The following is a 13,320-nucleotide window of genomic DNA, read 5'->3' on the forward strand; positions in this document are numbered from 1 at the left end:
GTAATGATTTTTAAGAAAATATTGTGATTTGAAAAGGCAGTGAGAGGTCTTTACTTTGCATTTTTAAATCTCAAGCTTTGGAAGAATACCCGTCAGCAGTTGTAACAGTAACATAATACTTCTTGGGGTGGAGAGAGAAGGGCAGAGGGAGGGCTGAAAGTAAATAGGGCAGCTGTTTCTTCAGTGGAAGTTAAATATTATTTCTTAATTTCATTAGCGTATGATGTCATTGTAATTATTAATCTTTTTCAACTCTGCAGACTTGCCACCCCCTCCTGTGCCACCTCCAGCTATAAAATCACCAACCGCCCAGTCCAAATCACAGCTGGAAGTGCGGCCGGTCATGTTGCCAAAACTTGCTTCTATAGAAGCGAGGACAGACAGATCTGCGGAAAGGAAAGGAGCGAGCTACAAGGGGAGGGACGGGGTGGATGGGCGACAGCATTCAGACGTGCGGACAAATTCGGGAGAGCGGAGAGAATCACAGGAACAGCAAAACGATGGGAAACTGCGAGGAAATAAAGCACCAAAACGAGAAGGCACACCAGCAAAAACTCATCTTCTTCAAGGTTATTTTGCATGCTCTGGTTTTAATGAAGTATTGTGTGTTGATCACAGGAAAAAAGGCAGCTCTTTCCAGGTCTCTCACACCAATGGCGTGAGTGAAGTTAGGTCTGCTGAATTGTCACCGTTAATTGAAATTAGAGGTGCTAATACAGGTCACGTTGCAGGTTCTCATTAGGGTGAAATGGAAACAAAAGCTTAGGAAAAACATAGATTTTTCTATCTTGCTTTCCTTATGCACCCATCAAGTATTAAAGCTAACGCTGAGGGAGCCCAAACAGAAATATTCCTCGAGAGCTGTAAGGATCAGTGTCCTTGCCCCTACCATACCTTTATAGTCTCGTTATGTCTAATCTATCTAATTATAATCTAATTACAAGGGAACTGAGTGAAGTCAGTAGATCTGTAAGTCAGATATTTAACTTTTCTACCAAAGAATTGGCACTTGGCCCATTTTTGTCTATTTGTAAACCTGGTCCTGTTTAAAAAATAAGAAAGCCATAGTAGTAATGCATTAGTTATAAATACTAACTGACACGGCATTAGACGAGTCAGACCTGATCAACGTAATCTCTTGTTTATGGAAGTTAGTAAGATTAGTAATTAATGGAATTTGCCAAGTGTTCACTAAGGCTTTCAACGCAGATTCGTACAAATGCCTGGTCCTTTCTTCCTACAGATATCCAGGGTCAGTATCAGGGGTGATTGGGCAGTAAGTTGGTTAAATGGGCACATTAGTAAGAGGCTGGTACTGAGTACAGTGGATTACTATAGCGAAAAGTTATTAGAAATTTACCTTAAGAGGATGGTGCTGAAATTTTAAAACATGCCCGCTAATTTTGTTTCAAACTCAATCTGAGAAATAGAGGGTCTAATACTTAGATGCAGTGAGCTTCTTACGCATATCATGCATATATTTTCATTTCCTCCTACTCAGTCATATGGAAAATACACTGCAAGGGTTACTTTTTTTTCCTTCATTTTCCTGTAGAATGTAGAGCAGTGATCATAAATTGAAATGAAGTGGACAGTAATCATGAATTAGTTTTTCTGTGGTGAATGTTACCCCGTGAATACTATACATTTCCTCAAGAAAGCTTCTATAATGCTATTATGGAAACAGTGTATTTCATATTCCTGTCAGGCATCACTTTAAACCTACTGAGGGTCACAAAAAGTAAAATAAATCAGCCGCATGCAGAAATTTTAGGCTCACAGTATCTCTGGGCCTGTAAACATAACAATGTATATATTTAATTACACAGAGGACATCCTACCATATTCTAGACCAACGTTTCCAACATCAAATAATCCTAGAGATCCCAGCTCCTCCAGCTCTATGTCGTCAAGAGGATCAGGAGGTAGACAGAGGGCAGATCAAGCAAATATAGCCCGAAGGAATGTTGCAGAAATGCAAGTACTGGGAGCGTATGAACAAGGAGAAGAGGAAGAAGAAGAGATGGAGGTAACTGCGGTTGTATTACTGAAGATGACTAGAATAAGGCTATTTTCTGTGCTTAGGCAGACGCCAAGAAAAAACACTTTTGAACCAGAAATATTTCTCTTCAGAAAAATTAGTACATTTATCTGTCTATTAATGTTACGCACAATCCAAGAAAAGAAACTTTAAGCTTAAATGTGTCAAAAACATAAAAAACAAGTAATACGTAGCATAGTATAACTGTCACCACACTAAAACCTAGGGAACAGAACTTGCAGAAATACAGTATTTAAATGTGCACTTTACATTATCCAGATTCTTTCAAAAGTGAAAATAAAGCATTAGAGCGTCTAATGTCAAGAACAATGTCAAGAACACCTTGACATTGACTTTCGCATTTTTTGAAAGTTTTATCATTCTAGATTTTATTAGCTATTAAGGCATGAATTTTTTCTTCTTTTTTTCCTGCCTAATGATATTAATTCATTTCAAATCCTGATTGTAGAAAGGGTGTCCAACTTGCAGTCACGTTGCTGCACGTAATTAAAAGTAGTAATTATTATTTAAAGGTAACAATTCTCTAAGAAGTGAATTGTGAAACAAACTTTAAATAATAAAATCTAACGTAGTCATTTATGTCTTTCTTTTTTTTAATACAGGAAACAGAAAGCTGAAGACAACGACATGTACTGTAACAGGCTTTTAAAATCTAATCAGAAAAAAAAAATCACTTAAGATGCCTCAAGTCTGATGATGTTTGACGCCAGAAATAATGTTCAGTGCAATCAGAGTGTACAATTTTTCATTTTTCTTCATGCCATCAGAATGCGATTTTTTATTTTACTCTTTCTTTGTAAACCCTCCTTATTAGGAACGGCCCTTGCCTATTCCGTAATGCTAAGTGCATCACCTTCGCTGCCCAAGAAGGCAGGTAAGCTGCTCTTCGTGGTACTTGGGCCAGCTGCTGCTTCAGGATTAGAAGAAAAGGGGATTCCAGAGCCTGGGATCCCGAGGTTTCTCCCCAGCGAGGCGGTGCTTAGTACACTGCCCGTACACCAGTGAGCCAGTCGGTAACATTGCAAGTAATACAGCATTGATTAAAAAGATCCCCAAAGTGAACATCACGCAGAACATTCTTCTATTCTAGGGGTCTCACTGTAGTCTGCAGTTAGTGCAAATGGTTTCGTACAATTTCAATACAGACTGCGTCTTGTTTTCTGCCGGTCTCTTGCTAACCTTTTGCAGATGATACAGTTTTACAAATGCAAGTAAAATTAATTTGGGATGAGGTGGCTCTTATTGTAAATATGTACTCATTTTAAATCCCCTGTGGTACTTTGATTTGTCTTTCCATTTTCATCATTAAGTACATTCTTATTAAAAATGTCCTTTGGGATAGGCAGGAGGTAAGCCAATGAGATTGCTCCATGCCTACTCATGGCACGAGCAACTTTATCTGAAACTTTTTCTGATTTTCAGCTTCAACAATGCTTATGAAAAGAAGCAGGAAAATCAATGGACATTTTTAATAATCATTGGGTAATATCATTAACTGTTACTGGCCCAAATCTCAGACCTCTACTTGTGTCAATTCACCTTAAAGAAGAAGTGCCACTTAAAGAAGTTTTGTTTGATCTTGGCGATTAATTTTTTTGTAATGCACTGCTTATCCTTTTTTTTTTTTTTTTTTGGTTTTAAAAGCACAATCACTAAACTTTGTTTGTAAACCATTGTAACTATTAACCTTTTTTTTGTCTTATTGAAAATGTTAAGCATTTGTTTGGGATATTTTTCATCTTTTTGTTAATGCTCTATGTTTGTATTTGGAATATTTGAATGATGACAGACGGTAAAGTAACAAACATAAACGTGGGCCGTAATCAAAACACTTCTCACTTTTCCTGGACTGACAGAAAATTATCAATTTTGCTGTGGCCTCTCTTAACATTGGATTATCATTAAAGCTGAAATAGAGGCATTAGTTGCATTGAATTTGCCAAATGATGTCCTCTGTCTGTAGATTTTATGACCTTTTTTGTAATTATAAAATTTCTTTGTCATTGGTGCTAATGGAAAAATGTGTGTTTGTTTATCGACAGCTATCAGGACTAGCCCCAATGAAAAAAAAAAAAAAAGAAGAAAAAAAAAAGGGTTTTGGTGTTTAAAGAGGACTGAAATTTTTCATTTAGCTAATTTTTAAAGAAAGGTTCCATAGAAAGGGTGTGCAGTACTAAAGGAACAATCCATGTGATTAATGTTTTCATTATGTTCATGTAAGAAACCTCATATTTTAGCCATAATTTTGCATACTGAGGATCCAATAATCAGAAAAGTAATTTTTGTCACATTATTTATTAAAAATGTTCTCAAATACATTATCTTTCTTGCGTAGTTTCTTGTGTTCCCTGAAATGTAATTTTAGGGCCAACTCTGATCTTATTTCTGTTGATAAGAGTCAGAATCTGTTCCACTGAAACCGTGCAGTTACAGTAGCATGAACAAAGAGGGAGAGCTGGATGCAGCCTAAGATTTTACATAATTACAATTGATTGCCTTAAAGATCTGATTTCTGGGTGCTTCGTGAACTGTGATAACGAAAACGTCTCTCAGCCTGCCAATTTCCAGAGAGAGCCGATGAAGAAAATCTGTACCAACAAAAGCATTCACCTCAGGGGTGAGATACATTTGTTACAAAGGAAATAAGATCCAAATATGTGGAGGGAATGAATATTGTGAGTCGTGTGTTTGTTGGGGCCTGCACAAATACAAGTTGTCTTACGTGCCTGCTGTCCTCCTGCACGTTAGCCGTTCTGTGGTCGGCAGAGTCCTGCTGTGGATCACAGTCAAGTCAGCGATGGTCCCTTTTCTGCTCTTGCATTTTTGTAACCCTGTACTCTTACTGATCACCCCGTTCTTGCCCTTCCCTACCCTGCACCCATTATCCCAGTCAAAAAAAAAAAGAGAGAGAAAAGATAGCCAGCACGTTCCATAAAAAAACCCACTATATCTTTTATTCAACAAAACCTTTTTGCTCCTTGTCTTTTTGACTGCCATACTTCTTGTTTCCCAAGAGCTTTAAACAGTCCAGAGCCAGATCCTGAGGTGCTGCAGCGTACTACAGCACCAAGTATCTTGCCACAGAAGAGTGCTAGAGCTTTGACAACTTAATCGGGCGTAAGCCTCAAGTATATTTTTTTTTTCATAATTGTAGCTTTGAAGCATATATTAAGATAGTAGAATAAGTGAAATATGTTACCTTTCTATGTTGCTTGGGGGGGGAGGTTGGGTGTCTTCAGCCCTCATGCCTGAGTTCATACCAGCCGACATAATCCAGGCAGGAGCCCGTAGACCAGACTGTGCCACAGGAGACATCCCTCTGGCCTGCACCTTTCCTTTGGAGGAGGCTGGAGAGGTTGATTCCCTGGGCACAGACTGCTTCAGCAGCTGATTGTCTTTCCTGGCACTGGGAACGGCCTCATGGTTTGGGACCAAGCCATTGCCGTAGCAGGGTGTGGGGAACGAGGTGGAGCTCGAGGCAGGGTCCCTGAGCGTGTCAGCCATTTGGCACGAAAGCTTAAGCCTCTGCCAAAGGTGTAGTCGTGCATCACAAAACTGGGATCTAGTTGCAGCTGCAGTGTGTAGACCTCTGTAAGGTGTATCTGCCCAGAAACACTGGTGCTGCATGCCTGAAATAACAGGTACTCGCTTCATTCTTCACTGGCACGGTGACATACTGGAAACCACGCATCGGATCCCCAGCTGATGTCCATGTCCGTCTTCCTAGCTTCACTAGAAGTCAGACTCCAGCTGAAGTTCTGACCTCAAACAGTGGTAAGTGGGAAATCTTGCCCAATGAGGCTTTTTGTTAAGAGTTATTATAAATTTGTTAGATGGTTGATGGTGCTCCCTAAGAAGTTATTTGGATTGTTTTGTGACTGCATTCAGTTGCGATTAGCAGTATCTTGAGACAGTGCATCGCAGAGTTGTCACAGAGTTCTTGCACCCACACTGGGTCCTCAGTGCATTGTGGTCTTACCAAAAACACCGTAATGAAGACAAAATATACAACAGCTCGGTCTTAAAATTATAACTCCTGATAATCAGCGTTGATACACTCTTGACTTGGTCTTTGGCATTCAGGTACAGTAAAACTAGGTCATTTATGCATTGCTACTTTACCTAAAGAACGATTCGGTGAAAATTTGGTGAAAGCCAACACAACAAAAGAAAGTAGTGTTCAGAGGTTTTGTTTACACTGTATACCTGAAGAAAACAAGTATTGTACTAGAAAATCCATAGGATTTGTGTGCTGAATTAATATAACGGATGTAAAGTTTGCTTTTTCTTGTAGTGTGTTCTGTGAAATCCTGTATGAGTTACGTTAAATTTGACTTTACTCAAAGTCAAATAATATTTGTTGGGATACTATGGAAGGTGTCTAAACCAAATCAGAATTACAAGATCTTAGAAAATGCCTTGCACATGTTTTAGCATTATGTATCAGTTTATTTTCCAAAGAGCACTTATTTTGAAGCATAAATGACAAAGTGGTTTTATTTTAGGGTATTGCAAGTATAACCTAGATCTGTATTTGCAAAAATTTTATAGGAGTAGGTTTTGCTGTAACTGATCATGAAACCTAAGCAATGTAATTTGCTTCAAATCCTGCAGATGTATTTGAACTGTCTACCACCTTACTTCCTATGTTCCAGAACCAGCTGTTTGTTAAAATAGCAACCTAGTTCATTTATTGGTTTAGTTAGCATGTGAATTTTCCATAATATGTTGCTTTTAACATTTTCTACTTTAGTTTTCCATAATCTATGATCTTCCTTGAATAAGCTTAAGGAAGAAAGAACCTCCATGGGAAGAATGTAGGATTTGCCTAACATAACATCTATTCTGCAATACGCTTTTTCAAAAGCTAATCTCCAACCTCTGTATTCACAGCTCCTAAAAGAATCTTTTACTGTCAGCAACAGAACCATCTATTAAAAATCAAAACCACTACATTCCTTAAGTGAAACTTTCAAATTAATTACCTACTTACAAGTGGATAAAATGTTTTTATACCTTGTTTTTGCTTATGTTACGGATGAAAATTCTTTGCAAATGAAAGTCCTACTGCTTATGTATAAGAGAAGCATTATAATATGTTTAGTGTGTGCACTGGAAGATAACTGGTATCTGCGAATGCAGATTTATGTGTGTGTACAGTTTTGTATTTGCTGAGATTAAGGTTGGGAACTGAGAGTCTGTTCCAAACACTCAGCTGAAAGGCGAACATGTTTATGGACGTTTGAGGTTTACCCACACACGAGTAACTCCCAGTGTTGCCATGGACATCGTCCTCGCTGGACGTGTCCTTCAACATCTTCATTTTCTATTGAACTAACTGAAAATTTCAGAATTCAAATCACAAGATGAATCTTTAAAATTGACACCAACTGTGGATCTCAGTGTGAACTGTTTACTCGGGTTTGATTTTCTTTACTTTTTTTCATTGTATATGATGATTTTTCTGTTGCCTATAAATACGTTCTTCACAAAAGCCAGTGCACTATTGTGCTGCCTGTGACAGTAAGACATTTGAAGATCATGAGCATTATTTCGTAAACTATTCCTTTCTTTTTATCAAGCCACTGAATTGTGGGTCACAGAAACAGTCAAAGACTTGAGATGACACCATGGAAATGAGGATCCCTTTACATTTTATGTCCATATTAAGGATGGGAAAAAAATCCATCCTATTCAGAAAGAGAATTGGTGAAACTGCTCTCTATGACAGCCATAAAGCAGGAAGGCAGGCTGGAGAAGGGGAATCAAGGGATATAAAGAGAAAAAAAAACTTGAGGAGCTGAGGAACCCAAGTCTCATTGAAGCTAATGGCAAAAATCCTGTTGAACTGAACCGTCCTGGAAGTGGATTGCCTCCTTACGGACTGGCAAACAATAGCCATCACAGTGCGATGAACACTGGAACAAGAGTGAAATCCTTGCTGCATGCTGCTTCTGTTCTGTGTCCTTGCTAAATATACACCAAATGGGCTCATTTTAAGCTGCCAGAAGAGGAAAGTGGGGGTTTAATTCACCGTGGCATTCACCTTTCTTGTCACATGAGATGATGAGGATGGGACCTACTCGGGTCTAGTCTCTGTATCTGGCATAAAGTGGAGCCAATCGCTTTGCAGACTTTTTTGGAGCTTGACAATCAAAGCCTTGATGAGAAAAATTGTGTTTATTGAATTTTTTTTCAGGCCTAAGATATTTTTAGCAAGAGTAATATCAGGAAGTGTAGAATAAAGCTACTTGGTATCAACGTCTATTCTGTGGCTTCCCACCAGTCTTCAAGCACAGGTGTGGTTCAAAGTCAGCATCAAGGGATAGCAGTAAAGGAACCCTTATGGGCTTTGATGCATAGAAGGACAAAAGCAAAACAAAGCAAAAAAAACCCCAACCAACCCCCCCCCCTTTCAGTAAATGGTAACTAATACAGTATTCCTAAAGCATTTGGATAGCATGAAAATAATGGCCAAGAACCTTTATTTCTGCAATGTTAGTTGTCACAGAATCAAAGATTTCATTATATTCCTGAACAAGATGTTTGCAAAAGAAATTGCACTCTACCGAGCTGAGTACAGAGCAATGCAGTTTCTTATACCTAGTAAAAGCCCGAAAAAAGTGGAGCTGAGAACTAGGTCCTGCCACAATCATCTCAGCAGCGTGCCAAGTCTGTACCCCACCGATCACTCACCTTACTAATACAAATTAAAATGGAAACAAAACGTTAGTTTCCATAGCCATCATTAACAGATATTACAAAGGTGGCAGCATTTGATGGCTTAGACAGCTTAAAATTCAAAAGCCATCATAATCCTGAAGTCTTTATTTCTTGGATACTGGTACTTGAAATGACTGTACAGGTAGTATAACAATGCAAGGTGCTAATGGAGTCTGGTCTTATAGGAAACAGAATCTATTTAGGCAGATGTAAACAATACCTGAGTGCCAAATGGCTTTTTTTTTTTTAATATATGTACACACACATATGGCTTTATATATATAGCTCTCTTCTGTTCCTTGAGCTAACCTCATTCTTACGTGATCCAGTTTGGAGGGACATGGATATTATTATACAGCTGCTACTGTAGGGTGAATGCTTCAGAAGGACTTCACGAGAGTCTTCATCAGCTTTGTGTGTACAAGGTGTAAAGGAAAAGAATGTACATTTCTTTATCGACCTAAAATTTTCTGCCCTTCTGGGCTTGCATTATGACAATCTATTCACCTGCAGTTTACCTTTTTTCCTACAAAACCTGTTTCATAGAGTGTACAGGATGAAGACTGATTGTCTAGTTTGCCAACACACTCTGTGTGTTGAGCACGTCTGTGCCTTCGGCGAATATTTTGCAAATGCTTCTCGTCAGGGAGAATTTTTAATTTGTCCCTTAAAACTCTGCACAGTACTATGATACCAAAAACATCTTCGCTGGCAACCTAATCCTTGAGAGCTCTCTTTGGCTGGTTATAATAGAGGCAGGCAGTAAATCCAGAGCGCTCACTACTAACACGCTATCCTGCCTATGTATTAGGCAGCTGTTCATGCTATTACAGCCTCTCATGTAGGCACCCTCATCGCATTCCTGTGAGACAGGCGGCGTTTTTTTCCCAGCTATACAGAATACAAGCTGAAACGTACGTTCTCGGAGCACTTCCGAGAATTTATCAAAAGCACAAAGAAAGACTAGCACAGTGCTGACGTTCAGTTTCTGAAGCCTTGCAATGTCTTCCTTCATTCCACAGTAATAAATGCCACAAATAGAAGCTCAGCCTACTGATGCTCTGGGAATGCAGCACCTCACACAGTTCTTGGCTTACATCCACATGTACTTACGTACTTCTCCTCTACCTTTCACGGGGTGTTGTCCACTGTGCTCCAAGGAGGAAGTTAGGTGGGGCAGCAACTTGAAGCTATCTAGCTTCATAGATAAGCTAGGGCAGTGGAGGCTGAAGAAGCTGTTGTCTCCAGAATATTAGTCTCAGACCATGAAAGAAACCAGGGTGTCAAACACCTAAACATTTGGTCCTCCTGGCACCCTGATCTGTGATGAGCTGATTGAGCGTACTAGTGGTTGGAAAGAAGTTGGTCAGAAATGTTTCATGTCCTAGAACAAAAACTCACAGTTGAAAAGGGGAGGTGAAGAGGGGCTTTGAAAATGTGCTTTAATGTTTTTTGTGGTTTGTTTGGGGTTTTTTTTCCCCTGAAAGAAGAACAAGTAAACACTATCGTGTTCCTACTGTATTGTGTATGAAAGCTTTAGGAAAACAACAGGTGGTATATCCTATGGAGTTTGCCATTTTTGGCTATCACAGTAATCAACATAAAACTTTCAAATGAGAAATTTCAGCTTGATCCATTTTTTAAACAACCGAGAGATTAACAAGTCTGTGCCAACAAGATACCAACCAGGATGTCTCAGCCCCGTTTTAAAATGTAGGAAAACATCCTTGAAAGAATATCCTCGCTAAAATAACAAACTGGAGCTTAACTGTATTTCCTGCGGTAGGAAGGTGCTCCAGACACTTAACTTTTGCAGCAGATATGCCTCAGAACAGTCTGAATCCCTGTGGGAATTAGAATTAAGATACAGTGGGATTAATTTAATGTCTGTCAAGCACTCTGAATATGAATGTTTCTGTATAAGCTGTAAGTAGTAGCGGCACTTCTGTCAGTTTTGCTCTGCGATCACAGTCAAGATGGTTTCTCAATAGCTTTTAGAGAGCTTTTATTTAGTTAGTTAACCAGTCACTGAAGTGCAATAAATCTATACTACAAAAAAGGAAAACAAAAAATAGATTTTGTGTGGATTCTTTTTTTTTGTTCCATGCTCACTGCTTGTAGGCTTGCTTTCTTGGATGCATGCATACTGTCACTACGGTTTGACATCATGCCCACACTGGGGAAATGCAGATTCCAAGTGCCAGGAAAACACATATGTACTAATTTCAGTTGCTTTATACTTCTTGTTGAGGGCAAACTGGAGGATGTTAGTCCAGCTAACAATAGGAACATTTTCTTACTATCAGTAATCAGTAATATACTGACAAAGTTCCTAACAAAGTGAATGATTTAATAAATTCATCAAGTTTTAAAGAAATCAATTCAAATATTACCATCAATTTATAGAAAGGATCGAGGGAAAACTGAGGGGAAAAATATAAATGGTACTTTCCTTAAGTATTTGCTGGTTGCAATACTTCAACCATCAGAAGTGAACAGTTCTTCATTGATTCTGATTATTGTCATCAAACCAATTTTTTGTTGGTGAAAGATGGTATGTTAAAAAATTTCCCAGAAATGCTGAAACTAATGTTGACAAACATCTCTATTAAATGGTTAGGAACCTCATTCAACACATCCAGAAAAGCCTTGTGTGACAGTATGCTGATTTGTGAAGAACATCACAGAGAAATTCTGAGTATTTCTTCAGGCATTGTAATAGGCAGCAAAGAATCTTTATCACTATCCATTTCCTTAGCAGCTGCTTAAAAATTTCAATTTTCTACTAACCTTAGATCATCATTCTTGTAATTGAGTAAGATATAGCAGGATTGCTTTTTTTTCCCTCTCTTAATCTGCGAGTAGCAGAAATCTAAATTTTGATCAATGTTAAATTCTCAGATACTCTTCATTACAGCTGCCATAACACCATCTAGATTATGGCCTCTCGAAACACTAGAATACTACTTCCAGCCTGTCTCCGTTTGTCTTGTCAGTTCAGGTGGTTGGCTCCTCTGGACAAGGGCTCTCTCTTACTGTGTACGTATGTGTGTAGTGCTGCAGGACAGTTGAGTCTAGCATTGCTGCCGTGATGTAAATAATACAATATAATTAGTATTGAAATGTAAGGCTTAATGATATTCTGAGACTATGGGGCCCCCTGAGGATCAATTTTGGGACTATCTTATTTAATATTTTCATTAAAGCACTTGGCACTAAAGCAGGAGTCCAATAATGAAACGTGCTGATCACGAAAGTTGTGAGCAATTGTCAGGATGGAGGAGGAGTGGGTCACCTTGAGGACTGGAGTAACAGAAATAGGATGAAATTCAGTAGTTCACTATGAAAGGTCATGCATTTAGGAATTAATATGAATGTCTATTATATGCTGGAAATTCATCAGTTGCAAACAACTCTGAGGAAGAAAAAGGCCTGAATATATTTGTTGATCCCAGGAAGTTTATAAGCTCCCAGTGAGATGATGCCAGTAAAAACAAAGCAAAATAAACGCAAACCTGAGATATCTCATAAAATGTATTTCCAGTAGAAGAGACGGAAATGCGGATGTCATTGTCTCAGCACTTATAAAAGCATAAATGGGATGCTTTGTCCAATTCTAGTTGCTCATGGAGCTGATGCTGTGGTGAAACTTATAGAACATTAGAAGTATCTGCGCTCTATGATCAGATATGCTCCGTGTAAACTGAAGGATTGTGGTAAAGAGATTTTCATTCATGTCATAGTGCAACTTTTACATAGGAACTATTATATACACATGGAAAAACAGCTGTTTGCCATGTTCATATGTGAAAAATGCAGAATAATTTCTATTTGGTCTCAGTGTAATTGGTCTAAAATTCCAGTGAAATCTCACTCTTCAGTAGGAACCTTTTGACAGCTGAACTCATCAGGAAAGTCATGAAAGCAGAGGATGCAGCTTTTCCCCTGACAGTGGCTTCTGAAACTCTGCTTCTGAAACAGGCTGAAATGATTGATTGAGTATCACATTCGCTTTCAGAGCAAGGCATTAAGGTTCCTGAAGGGTTCATGAAAGGCAGGTCCTGCTTGACCAACCTGATCTCCTTCCATGACCACGTGACCCGCCTAGTGGACGAGGGAAAGGCTGTGGATGTGGTCTACCTGGACTTCAGTAAGGCCTTTGACACCGTCTCCCACAGCATTCTCCTGGAGAAGCTGGCGGCTCACGGCTTAGACAGGTGTACTCTGCGCTGGGTCAAAAACTGGCTGGACGGCCGGGCCCAGAGAGTTGTGGTGAATGGAGTTCAATCCAGTTGGCGGCCAGTCACGAGCGGTGTTCCCCAGGGCTCAGTTTTGGGGCCGGTCTTGTTCAATATCTTTATCAATGATCTGGACGAAGGGATCGAGTGCTCCCTCAGTAAGTTTGCAGGCGACACCAAGTTGGGCGGCAGTGTTGATCTGCTCGAGGGTAGGAAGGCTCTGCAGAGGGACCTGGACAGGCTGGATCGATGGGCCGAGGCCAACTGTATGAGATTCAACAAGGCCAAGTGCCAGGT

At 39.3% G+C, this 13,320-nt stretch overlaps 1 protein-coding gene across 1 annotated transcript in view; it reads left to right on the forward strand.

Moving 5' to 3' along the window:
* The window catches only part of ROBO1 (roundabout, axon guidance receptor, homolog 1 (Drosophila)), a 673,042-nt gene extending 670,142 nt beyond the window's left edge, over window positions 1-2,900 (forward strand). The window contains 3 exon segments of the mRNA XM_009327888.1: window positions 261-569; window positions 1,830-2,029; window positions 2,877-2,900. Of these exon segments, the coding sequence (XP_009326163.1) occupies window positions 261-569; window positions 1,830-2,029; window positions 2,877-2,900 (533 nt within the window).
* The last annotated feature ends 10,420 nt before the right edge of the window (window positions 2,901-13,320 follow it).

Source organism: Pygoscelis adeliae, unplaced genomic scaffold, assembly GCF_000699105.1.
Source record: "Pygoscelis adeliae isolate BGI_AS28 unplaced genomic scaffold, ASM69910v1 Scaffold14, whole genome shotgun sequence".
NCBI classification, from domain to species: domain Eukaryota; kingdom Metazoa; phylum Chordata; class Aves; order Sphenisciformes; family Spheniscidae; genus Pygoscelis; species Pygoscelis adeliae.